General features: G+C 39.9%; 1 protein-coding gene across 1 annotated transcript in view; it reads left to right on the top strand.

Annotated features, from left to right (window-relative positions):
- Positions 1 to 11,475, top strand: part of STX18 (syntaxin 18) — a gene marked incomplete at its 3' end in the record, with an annotated part of 68,264 nt that extends 56,789 nt beyond the window's left edge. The window contains exons 8-11 of the mRNA XM_081999739.1: positions 8,347 to 8,405; positions 9,256 to 9,325; positions 9,907 to 9,987; positions 11,380 to 11,475. Coding sequence (XP_081855865.1) covers positions 8,347 to 8,405; positions 9,256 to 9,325; positions 9,907 to 9,987; positions 11,380 to 11,475 — 306 coding nt within the window. The remainder of the gene's footprint in view (positions 1 to 8,346; positions 8,406 to 9,255; positions 9,326 to 9,906; positions 9,988 to 11,379) is intronic.
- Between the last annotated feature and the right edge of the window lie 1,734 nt (positions 11,476 to 13,209).

Below are 13,209 nucleotides of genomic sequence, written 5' to 3'. Positions count from 1 at the left end.
TTGCTACAAAATACCTAGATGTAGCCATGAAATTAGTAACAACTATTTTTCAACAATTGAAATTAAAATTGCTTTTAAAATTACAATTATGAATGGCTTTTTAGTCAGGAAACAATAGAACTCAAGGCAACATCAGAAAAAGCATTATGAAACTTCTGAAAGAATAAAGCATTGGCCATTTTTTACTTGGACTTAGTTATACTATTGAAGTATAACTATGAAGTTATACTTCATTTTATTCCTTATTTTTTTTGATTATCAAACTCAGATTGGTTTACTAGAAGGAATAGCTACACACTTTCCATCACAACAGAATCTCATTAATTTTGCCTTTTCTGCATTTCCCCATTATCATCTTGTTTATATATCGTTTGATCCAGTTCTCCTTACAGTTGAGCTGATACACTACAAAATTTCTGACATAGGCATGACTGCTGACAAGCTGTCTGTTAGACTTTTTGATATTCCTAAAATTTATTTTAAGAATAAAATATTTCAGAATTTTGGAAATTCTTAGAATCAAAATTCTTTGGCTCAGAATTCTTAGAAAACCTCTCTACATTAGCACATATTGCCTTGTTTTATATAAAGAAAGAAAAACAGATTTATAACTAGCCAGTAGATGTGCCGTTTTCAAACTGGTGAGCTTTACTAAGGCAAAGGGTTGCTGCAGTATGAAGATGTGAAGCTTCCTTGGCAGTGATTAGAGATGTTCCCAAACACAATGTGCATCACTTTTCCCATCAGCAATGAGTAAGTTGCACTTTATTATGGTATGGCTTGTCAAAGAGAAAAGGTTTTTCAGAGGCTGCTCTTGATGATCTCATATGTTTTCGAGTGCAAGTCTGAAATCTAAAGGCTTACTGCTGCTTTCTATTCTCTTTTTAAAGAGAATTCTTTGCATATTTTTATCCTTCTGTGTTTAGGCACAATATTATCAGCCTCCTTGCTGTAAGCTTGCAGGAGGAAACAAGCATCAGAGGTGATTGCTCTGACAGGGCTTATTAATAACTGTCCACTAAATGTTGGATTGCTTTTTGTAGGCCTCACACTGTAATTGTTTTAAACATGTTACATCCCTTGCCATGGTACTTTGGGAATAAATACATTTCTTTTTCATTAAATCCTTTTATACACTTTAGAGTAAGGCCCCAGATACTTCACAACTCATCTGAGTTACTGAAGTCTGTAAGTTTTGTTCTGTTTCTGTTATCAAGAGTTAAGAGAGATAAACATCTTAAAATGCTGATTTTTGCCCACTGAGGACCTCAATTTTTTCCTGGAATGAGTTCTCTTTATTGACTTGTGAGGGGGAGTGACTCCAGGCCAACATAAGAGAAAAATCCTATGTTCATAGTTCAAGGCTTTGAAGGATTGCTAGACTCCTAAATCTCCAGTCCTAAATTACTTCTTATTAGGCATTTGCACAGCTCTTCCTAGGGGAGAACCAACAGACTTTTTTTTTTTTTTAATTCATTCTTATTCTTTACCCATTCAGAGCTCTCCTGTGCTATGCTTTTTTTATTATTATATACTTTCTAAACTTTTACTGGTTGTTTTACATTGATTTACTTCTGTTGTGCTTTCAGGAGTTGCACTTCCTATGAAAAGGGGTATAAAAATAACACTGAGGCTCCAATTTAAATAAGCTTTTAGCTCAGACAGACTATAATACGTCCTTACTTTTAGCTTACACAGTTCTGCCAATAGTTTGCAAGAAAATTTATAGTATATAACAGAGCCTTGATGTCAGTGCTGTGATTAAGGCTTGAAAAACTCAAAACATTCCAGGTCAGGTTGGACAGGGCTCGGAGCAACCTGCTGTAGTTGAAGATGTCCCTGCTCACTGCAGGGGGGTTGGACTAGATGGCCTTTAAAGGTCCCTTCCAACCCAAACTATTCTATGAAAAATGACTTGTGTGGAAACTTCAGATGTCAGCTTTATCAGTCTGCTCAGTGGGAAGAGAGAGGCAAATTTACTAGTCTGTTTAGAGAAGCGGAAGATCAAAATGCTACCAAAATAAAAATAACATACTTTGAAGTCCTATATATATTTTAATACACTGAAATATTATTACTGCTGTTATGCCATAGTTTATTCTTGAATTTCTGTGTGTAAATTTACTTTTTTTTAATGTAGTCTCAGTACCTGTGTTTTAGTACTGATAGTAGCAACCTAGAATTGAAAAAAGCATACAAAGGGAAGTTACTACGAGAACAGCTTCCTCTCTGTATAATTTATTCTAAGCTTTGCAGAAAGCTGGTTCTGAGCTGGATGTGTGAATCTCCTGTTGAATCTTGCTGTGATTCTGCTCTCACCCAGAGCTGTTCTCTCCTGTTGTACCTCACTGCAGGCTGACAATATGACCGCCGGTAGTCAGGGCTGTCGGTATCTCAGCTTCTTCTCACACTGACTATGAGTCTGTGCTTCTGGCACTGTTGTGAAGAAATACAGGCTTGCTTTCTACCTCTCCTAAAAATTAGCAAGCATCAGTTACTTCCACGTTATGCCTTGGAAGGAGTCTACATTTATTATGATTTAAAAGAAAAGTGAGTCAGCATTCATGGCAGTGTTAATAGAGATGTTTTTTTCTTTCTCCGCCAGTTGCCAAGTAGAAAGCGAGCTTATTTGTTTCTAGTTAGAGTTAATGCCCCACAATGAGGGTCATTTCTTGTCAGGTAACTTTTTTGCTGTTGGATTGGGTTGCATGTTATTGAAGTTGTCAAACTGTAAACAGAGTTTATATTTGTGTGATATGTATATGTGCACAGCAGGATTTCGAATGTAAACCTTGACACTAGTATTGTTGATGCTCAGAGCTGAGCAAGCCATCGCTCCGTCCTGTGGACCCAACGTGATCTTTTTTAGGGTTTGGGGTTTTTTTGTTGTTTTATGAACACTCTAATTATCTAACTTACAAAGGCTAGGGACGTACATGGGGACTATTCCACAGCAAACGTGCTCTTTCAGTGCATTTTGAAGGAAACTCACAACTAAAAAGTTGGCCTTTATTAGTAAAAGTGGGGTACTGTGTAATTTCACTTTTAACAGACTTTAAAGTCACTGGATCCATTATTCTGATTTTCAGGTAAATATAGGTCCAAGGTGTAAATATAGGTATAACTAGGAGACAACTTGTGTATTTGAATGTGCATTGCTTTTTTCATTGCTCACATAAATCCTTCATACTAACTTGGCAATACTTAGTGACTTCATTGAGCTTTTAATGCAGGAATCAAAGGGTCATTACAAACGCGTAACAAACCCTCACAGGTTCAGTTAATTTATTCACTCAAAGGACAGTTAATTACTTCTCTGCACTATGTTTGCTGTTACAGAGAAGTTACTTTCTACTTTTTGAACATTTGATTTGTGAAGCGTGGACCAGCTGTGTTTAAGTTACTCAGAAAATCCAGCAGCTCTCAGAAGAGGGTACATTACAGTGTAGAAACTGCTGTGTTGGTTTTAAACTAGAATGTGTTGTGTCAAATCATACTTAACAATTCTCAATCATGGTTCCATGATCCTTCTTGTGGGTAAAATAATGAATTAAAGCCCTATCATATTGCTACAGGAGCAATTTCTATCAGTATTTTACCCACAGGAGAGAGCCTTACATTGTTCAAAATGGTTGCAGGCTATTGTATGATTTGCACAATAAATTTCAGTTTATAACCTGAGTACAGGTATATTAATGGTTTTTATAGTTATTGTGAGCAGATGTCTTGTGGTTGCATTGAGTGGGAAGAAATCTGGCTCTGCTGTTTGAGTTGTGAAAACATCTAATTTTTCCTGACTTTATCTTTTGTTTGTTTTTGTCTTCAATTCAGATAATGACATATCTCATGGGATAACAAAAAAGAACTGTGATTATTCCTTCTGTGCATTAGATTTTTTAGACTTATCTTAAGCAGTTTGTCACTTTACGCCATACTTTGGTGACAGAATATTTTGCTGTCACAAAAGAGGCTACTTTAATACACCATCAATCACCAAGCTAAACTGATGACTAGCGTTTGGTTTATGTTCCCATCATGTAAATCCCTTTGACACAGTGGTGTACGATACGTTCTGCGCGCTAACCTTTTGTTCAGTTGGCTGTTTTAGCATAGCTTACTGCTGTCTGTGCCAAACGGTCCATCAGCCATGATTTAAAGTTGCAGAGATCATTTAGCGGTGTAAAAGGCAATCCGAGGCAGTGGAGGGTTTTAAATATCAAAGGGACTTTTAAAAGAATACTTTCTCAAGTGGATTTGCATTATTTGTAAGGGATTAAAATAATTCACTGTTTCTTTATTGAAAATTTGCCTTCTAAATTAGTCATCTCAGTTTTCCTAAGGCAGCAAAATAGGGAATTTTTGATGTTGAATTTTTGTGCAGAAATACTTATCCTTACAGAAGTCAGAGAAACAATTACAGCTTGCTGGCCCCATTTAGTCAATTAAGGACGGACCAGTCGACTCAGTGGTAAATCTTGTGGCTCTGTTTCATTGCTCTGTTCCTTGGATTTGTTCTGAGGTGACTCCACTAAAACCAGAGACATACAGTGTTGTGAACATAAAGGAGTGCAGTGATGAAACACCTTTAACCATCCGCCGCTGTGAAGTAAATATCACTCTATCAGTTGATTACGTTTTAACAAATGCTCTGCTCTGTAGGAGGAGACCCTACAGACAGCAGTGACAATGACATTTGAATATATTGCAACACTGATACTTTTTTATTTAACAAAACCATTGGATCTTGAGGGTGGAAATCAGTGGGACTTCAGGGACTTCAGGTTCCTCTCTGTTTCCCCTCAACCCACAGGTCTGGGTTCCTTCTGTGAGGCCTCTACCCCACAATGAAGGTGACAGTATCCAGTGGCCCTCCTCCTCCTCTGTGATCTTGGACTCTCTGGAGTCCTTTAACCAAGGAGAGAAGGCTCTTTTTACCAATCAGGTAGATAGTGAACCTCTAATACAAAAAGAAATTTGTGTTTTAAAAGAAATTAAAAAATAATTTTTCATTATTCTTCATGACATAAATTGCCTATGTTAGAAGACTAAATCTTTTATCTATGAGATTCACTGTTACCCTTCTTTAAACATATCTGTCACTTCACACTCCTGCCAAATTAAACCTACAAATTTCTGATTTTTAACACAGTAATCATTTTGCCTGAAGTCATGCAGGTTGACATTTAATTTGCTGTTGGCAGAGTGTCAGGTGCTGCTTCTCTGAGGTCCTGATGGGCCTAAGGCAAGATGAAAAATGTTACAGCACAAAGTCTGGGGGACAGTGGCAATGGTGTGGGGTGTGAGCAGGAGGGAGTGAAGGGTATGAAAGGTAGCTTGCCATTTTCTTGTTTTCTTGCTTTTCTGTGTTGGTTGGTGTCAGTGCAGAAGTCTTGCTCAGCTCCTACCATCCACTCTCCCTTAAGCCAGCCCTATCATCTGGTCCTGTGGTGGGATTCAGTTTACTAATCTACCAGAAAACTTTGAAGGTGGTTACTGAGAGAATGTCGCACTGAGAAATCAGACGAGCAGCACTGCTTGCTTAGGACTCTGTATGTGGGAAGAGAGGGGAGCAGGACTAATTCCTTCGTGGCTGCACTAGGTCTTTTTCATTTCACCCTGGGTACTATACACACTTTAATTCTTCTCTGTGTTAGTATTATGAAAGTACTTGATGTGGCAGAGGTTTCAATCAGAACATTCTGGAACGTTTCAAGGGATGCATACATCAGCATCTGAAGCAATGCGCACGAGGAGCTGCACAAGCTGTGTACAGAAGATCTTAAAAGACCTCAGCACAAGCAAGACATGGACCTGTTGGAGTGGGTCCAGAGTAGGTTACAAAAACAACCAGAGGGGTGGAACACCTCTCCTGTGAGGACAGGCTGAGAGAGTTGGGGTTGTTCAGCCTGGAGAAGAGAAGGCTCTGGAGAGAGCTTATTGCAGCCTTCCAGTACTTAAAGGGGGCTTATAAGAAAGGTAGGGACAGACAGACAGGGGCCTGTTGGGATAGGACAAGGGGTAATGGTTTTAAACTAAAAGAGGGCAGATTTAGACTAGACATAAGAAAGGAATTTTTCACAACGAGGGTGGTGAAACACTGGCACAGGTTGCCCAGAGAGGTGGTAGATGCCCCATCCTTGGAAACATTCCAGCTCAGGTTGGATGGGTCTCTGAGCAACCTGCTCTAGTTGAAGATGTCCCTGCTCACTGCAGGGGGGTATGACTAGATGGCCTTTAAAGGTCCATTCCAATCTGAACTACTCTATGATTCTGTGACCTGGGACAGAGATGCTGGTGGCATGGCTGGGGCAGGGTGGGGCTCACAGTGGTGAGTGGAAGATCAGTCACCAAATGTAGCAGTATAGTAATGTTAAATTTACATACTATTATAGACTGGCTCTGTGAAAGAAGTTGTGGGTCAGATGAGCTGTATGACATATTACAGCCCCCAATTTTCATGTTGTCTCTTAATCAAGAACTGTGGTGGTGTTCAAACTACTTTGAAATATGAAGTGCTTCTTTTTTCAGCCATTTCAGTAGCGCTGCTCTAAAAGCAAAATGCCCATCTGCCTTTCACTGATGTAACACGACCCTCACTGTTACATAATTCTCTGTGATTCAGACTTTTGCCCCCTCCTTCCTTCCTTTTGCTTTTTGCACAAGATAGTATTTGAAAACAACTATAGTCTCCTCTGCGCAACACCTCCTTTCCTTGCAAGCTTAAGTGTTGGGCATGTGCTCAGATAGCGAGCGATTCCTCTTGCACCGACTGAAAGCCATCTGACCTGTAAGCAGTGCTGCTCTGTTGGCGTTTTCATCTTTGACAACACACTGCTCTGTCTTAAAGGATAACGAGACCTTGCAGGGTGGCTGAGAGGACTGCTGCGCTTTTACTGCCAACGCAGTCGTAACGTGATTGAGTTATGCCAAAATCCCAGGCTCATTCAAAATGAGGAGATTAACTGAACTGGAACAGGCCTCGCTGTCTTGCACAGCTCCCGTGTCAAAGTCTTTGGACTCTGAATCCTGTTTTGTGGTGTTTGCACTGCTGCACGTATCGCTCGGGTTTGTCAGAGGTGCATAGCAGGTGACGTTTTCAGTAGAAATGCATATCCTGCGTGTTATTTCTGTACAACTGCGTAGACCGGGTCTTTCCCAGCTTTGTGAGAAAAGCGCAAAGACAGAGGCAGTTGTGTCCATACCACAAGGCCCAGCTGTTATGAGGCTTTGGCCACATAGGATTAGTGGGTGGAATACCTTGAATAAGCTTCCCCTCCCTCCCCCAAAATGGGACTTGTGACCCTTGCGATACAAGGTGCTCTCCTGCCCCTGAGGGCAGGAGCCTTTCGGCTGGGGCAGGCCACAGGGCTCCCAGAGAGCGTAGCCTGGATCCGAGCGGCGGTGGGATGGGGAGCGGCACGCTGCGGGCCCCCCTCGGGCTTTTGTCCAGCTGTAGCCGGGTGCCAGACCGCAGGATCGGTCTCCTTCGGCACCTTGCCAGTCCCAGCTCAGCATGTCCCGACGGCTTCTCTGTAAAGCACAGTCCTTACAATGCGGTTTCCATTACAATGCGGTTTCCAGCAAACCCCGCTACGATGGGGGTTACCTTTCCCAGCTGTGTTTTGGCTATGCGGACTTTGTTCCAGCAAATGGCGGTGTTGTACTCGCTGCATGATCACGTGTTCTGTAATGAATCCAAACGATCCGACGGTCAAGTACATCTAAAAAGTCAAAGCTTATTTTCCTGTATGAAGTCTTCTATTTTTGCTTTTATTTTGAAAAACGTAGTGCTAAAGGTGTATTTAAATGTTTCATTGATTACTTGTGAGTTTTAAATGGAAGAGGTCTGCTGGAATGACTAAAGCCAATGCATTTGTAAAGTATGAAGTACTAGATGTCATAATATTTCATATTGTAACAAATTTTAAAAGCTCTTAACTTCATGCCATGGGCAGTACATGAATAATGTGAATGATAGTGCAAAGATGTCAGGACAAGAATCGCATGCTTTCACAAGCATGAAAGCTTTCCCCATTCAAATTTCTAAAATAATAAAAAAGGACAGATTTCACCCACTATATTTTTCCTTACTGCAAAGTAACTTGAGCAAAATCTTCCAGTTATTTTGGGGTTTGTCATTAATGGGAGGAGAATGACAAGTGTTACAGTGACTGGTTACAAATAAACAGGTTCATCTTGCTCCTTTAGGCCAGTATTAGTAATTCTTGAAGATCTTTATAGTCGAGACGCATTGTAAACAGACTGCAAGGAGGGGTGGGGGTGTGGGGGCTGAGGAAGGTTCCCTGGGTCCAAGCATTCGAACTCACTGTCATTTCCTTCTTCCAGTTTGAGCAGGAGAACCAGAGACTTGTTGGTGAAATGAATAATCTCTTCGATGAAGTCAGGTACAACTTTCCATTACTTGACAGACTGCTGTGCACGCCGGTCCCAGAGCCAGGTGACAGCCACGTCACTGCAGGACACCCGGCTGCGTGAAGGGTAGCGTGTGGTAGGAGGAGGGGTGAAGTGGCAGCGCCCAGGAAAGGAACTGTGTGAGTTCACACATTGTGTTGTCCCACAGCCTAAAGAATGGTTCCGAGTGGTATACAACCTATCCAAAACAGTGCTGGTTAAACTTGGAAGGTTTACGTTCTAGCACACTTAAGTAAGTTTTAAAAGATGAGGTTTTCCATTCGTAGCACGTTGTCCGTGGCACGTAGTACACGCAGCAGCAGGGGAGGTGCAGTCGCTGACCCTTGTGCAGGGACCTCCCTCTGGGGCAGCGGGGGGGCCCTTTGCGCTCCGCTTGCTCTGCAGAACGCCTGAATGGCGTGTTCTGCACTCAAGCTAGAGCTTTACTTTTGGGTGGTTAGTACTAGGCAAGGTGACCTCCACACTTCATAGTAGCATATAAAAAAGATAAGTCAAAATTAAATGCTTAGGGTCTGCCATGGATTTTTATTTTTTTTTTAATATTGGATGAAAGAAGGACGGTAGGGTGAAGCTCTCGCAGGGAAGGCTGCTATCTGCCAGTGCCCTCTCCCCACCTGGGAGAGATGGGGCCTTCCCCAGAGCTTCGCTGTGGGCCCCTGGTCTTCCAGCCACGGGTTGTTGAGCGCTCATCGCTGGCTGCTGCTGCGCAACAGCCAGCCAACAAGACTGAAGAGCCTGCTTGCCGGGTTGGAGGATCTGAACCTGCAGGAGCAAGAAATGTTTGCACTGGTTTCTAATGGAGTATTTCTGTTCTTTGCCAAGACAAATTGAAGGAAAGGTGGTGGAAATCTCCAGATTACAAGAGATATTCACTGAAAAAGTCTTGCAACAGGTTAGTGTAATTTAATACTACAGCAGCAAACACAGCTTGAAAATTTTATTTGGGATATTTTGGTCTTGGTTGCACGCAAGATGTAAACATACAGTTAATGAATCTTTGATGCAAATGTGACGGAAAAGATTTTTGTTTTCCAAATGCAAAATCAAGATATTTACTGTTGTTACTTATCAGTATGTGCTGGGAATGGAAAGCACAACATATGCATGAGAACAATCCCTCTGCCTCAGAATTGGTGTCCTCTTAAAAGTCTTGTTTAATAGCATCTTTTCTGGAAATGGTGGCACCTCTTCCAAAAGAGCTGGCAAAAATTAAGACAGGTGAGATTTGATTCTAGAGAAATGGGAGACTTCCTGTTCATCTTGGTGGTCTCCATTCAGGCTCATAAATTCACAGGTAAAGAAATTATAATTTAATTGCCTCTATACTTTTGCATCATTGAAATGAAAATGTTAATAATACTAGATTTTATTTTATTTTATTCTCAAGTTCTGCTTGTTCCCCAAGTCCTTGGAAGTGGCTTTTTTTCCCTAACATTCATCACTGTTTCTCAGTTGTTGTTTTTTTTTTGACAGGAAACAGATATTGACAATATCCATCAACTAGTTGTGGGTGCAACAGAGAATATCAAAGAAGGCAATGAAGACATCAGAGAGGTAATGTCCTTAAGTTGGGTTTTAAACTCACTTGTTTCTCTTCGCTTTGTTTTGCCCAAGTGTTGCTTTAAACAGTGCGAGTGAGCTCACCCACGGTGCAGGTGCAGCGTGTCTGGGGCTGTCAGGACATGATTTTGGAAAAATCTTACAAGTTAGCCGAGGTTCTCAATCGTTGGCGTTGCTCGTCTCGCTAACTGTGACTTGGAATAGTTATATGGGTCTGCAGGAAGCTGCTTGGCTTCACCTGTTTTTTAAACATGAAGGTCACTTGGCATGCATTTAAGCACCTGTGAAACTTGTTTAAAAAAGGAGGGGAGGGAGAAATTGCAGACTGTGAATAAAAGACAGTGCTGAAATAATTGAAACTGGCGTTAAATGCTGAGTGTTAGCGGAAGAGTCTCTTTATCACACTGAACCCATCTTGCATGCTCCTAGTAAAAAAACCTCTATCCCATTGCCTTCGTCGTGCTAATTAGAATGAAATGGTGTTTTCTTTCAGGAACTGAGATTTCAATAAAACCAGAGTTCCTAAATTAGGCTACTGACTAAATGGCTCAGTTCTTATTTTTCCTCCCTCCTGAAAGCACAGAAAATGAGTAACTCAAGGATGAGTTATCTACCACTCAGCTCTACCGAGATGTGCATCAAACACAGCATGAACTGAAGTTATTTTTGCTTTATTTTTCACATTTGTAGGTAGAACCAAGTTTCCTAAACCACTGAGAAATGGTAGAGAAAGGTGATAAATACAGAACTTGGTCACTCACGTTAATGTTTGTATTACATTAAAAAAAAAAAAAATCTATTCCATGCATAAATCTAACAAATGAGAAACAGGTTTCCTGCTATATGCCGATCTCAAATTTGGGAAGGAGAATCCAAAAAAAAAAAAATCCTTGCTGTTCTTTCTTCTTGCTCTGAGCCTGAAATATATGATTGACAGTGTTAAATCAACCTCCAGAAACAGTTGTCAGGATTTGGGGTGGTTTTTTTACTCAGAGTGATAAAAGCCTGATTACTTCTAATCACAGAACTTCACTTTTGGAAATTAAAACTAACCGTTAAGCAAGAATGTTTTGATGTAGTTCTTAATGTTTTGAGTATATTTCCCTTGTGTGGAACTCGGGATTTTTTTTTTTTTTTTTTACTGTGGTGTTTTGGTTTTTTTAAGTGAGTGACCAACCCATTTTAGCATTTTGAGAGAAACTTTAGTGTGATACAACTAAAGAGGTATAGCCCACCTGACTTACTCACATGAAATTAATGGCAAGTTTTGTTCTTTCTCTTGTGGGAGGGAAGAGTGAAGCCACTAACAGTCATCCTGGGGTGGCACTGTTAAAATTCTGCAGTATGTTTACTGGTGATGGTAATGGAGTGACCTTTTCCTCACAGGCCATCAAAAACAATGCTGGATTTAGAGTATGGATCCTGTTCTTCCTTGTGATGTGTTCATTCTCCTTGCTTTTCCTGGACTGGTATGATAATTAATCAAAAATCTAATATTGTCTACATGCTTTGTTTGTAAAACTTTAAACTTTTTTCAGTGGAGCAGGTTATATGGCATACCAATGTATTTTATGCATTTTTTCATACTGCTACGGTGGAAATAATTTCCAGTAAATAAGCACGTGTATATATCCAGTAGTGCAGAGGGAGCTGCTAGCATTCATTTTAAATCCCTTTGTCGAACATAAAATCACCCTTCATCCTGCAAGGAACAGAAACCTTTGAAAGAGCTGGAGCAGAGCTAACAGCAGAAGAAGAACGATAACAGTTTTGTCAGTCACCCACATACTGTGACAGTTGAAGCCCAGCTCCCGGTGTGCAGACCAGACCAAGAGAAAACTATTACTGTGCAAAAGCATCTACACTGTCTCAGGCTTTTATTTAATCATCATGCCACTTCGGTACATAGTGATCATTTTGCACATGTATGACCTCTACTTCTAATCCTTTGAAACTACTCAAGTCAGAGATCAGGGTGATTTAATAGTAATAATAATGATAAGAAAGAAGTCAACTAAAGAGCTTTACTTCTGGGTGAAAAGAGAGGATACAACACAGACAGATTGTGCAGTGAAACAGATGTTCTGCAATGTCAGAACAAAGCCAAAGGATAGACAATATCAAAGCCAAACTCTTCAAACTACTCAAAGTGGGAGCAATTTGTTTAACTGAAAAGAAAGTCTCAAACAGCTGTAGATAAGAATTAATAAACTCTTGTTAATCAGGGGAAAAAATGGTTTTGACTTTGAGAAGCATAAGCAATCTCTTTTCTCCTAGATCCTAAAGCTTAGTATTTTTCTTAATGTTTATTTTTGTGAGAGGGAAATAAGTTGTTTCTCATCAGTATTTACTTACTAATTAAAGTTTTTTATTGTCCTAAATTTAAGGGGAGGAGATGTATCATGAATCATTTCTATGTAGGACAGTTTTGGGGAACAGAGCTTTCCATCTTGTAAAATCTGCATGTCCTCTGTAAATATGGAAATGTGGGTTTAGCTATCTCTCTTCTGAAATGTATATTTCTATACATTGTATGCAACAAGCAGCAGCATCCTCATTCTTTACTCTGCACTGAGTGAAAATGTCAAAAGTTATGTGTGAAGTAATTGCATTCAATAAAGCATAGGCCTACTAGAAAATGCAAACATGGTTGTTTTGAGTATCTTAACATAAGCTTGAAATTTTTAAATGCAAAGAAAAATTTGGCACGTAATTTATTGCTTTTTATGCATTCCACATACCATTATGACTTAATAAAAAGCTTCTTACAGTATATATCTGTGTAATGCATATTTCATCTCAAACCTAGGCAATTAAGTAGTAATGGTTATTTTTACTGTATTGGTAAGAAAGCTTGTTGACAAAGCAATTCTACTGGAGAGAAATAAAAGTAGGGCTGACCATGTTTGTTCTACTATGGATCAGCCCACCAATGATGTTTTCCCTTCATTTTTGTGGAGTCTCTACGAAAAAAAGAAAAGGAACTTTTGACATGCCCACTGCACCTTGTCCTGTTCAAGTTACATGAACAAAACTGTGACTTGCTTGCCCAGATGCTTCACATGCTTACTTTGTCATTAAGATGTCTCTTTTGTAATATATAGTTAAGATTGATAATAAAAATGAAAACATGGTTTCACACAAAGAATAGGTAAGTTTGTAATTACAATGGAACTTTTAACGTGCATCCACAATACTATGTTCTTCTACATCTTT

The sequence above is a fragment of the Phaethon aethereus genome (assembly GCF_964289735.1).
Source record: "Phaethon aethereus genome assembly, chromosome: 4".
Classification (NCBI taxonomy): domain Eukaryota; kingdom Metazoa; phylum Chordata; class Aves; order Phaethontiformes; family Phaethontidae; genus Phaethon; species Phaethon aethereus.
Note: the sequence above shows the minus strand (reverse complement) of the source record. Positions and strands in the feature narration are given on the sequence as shown.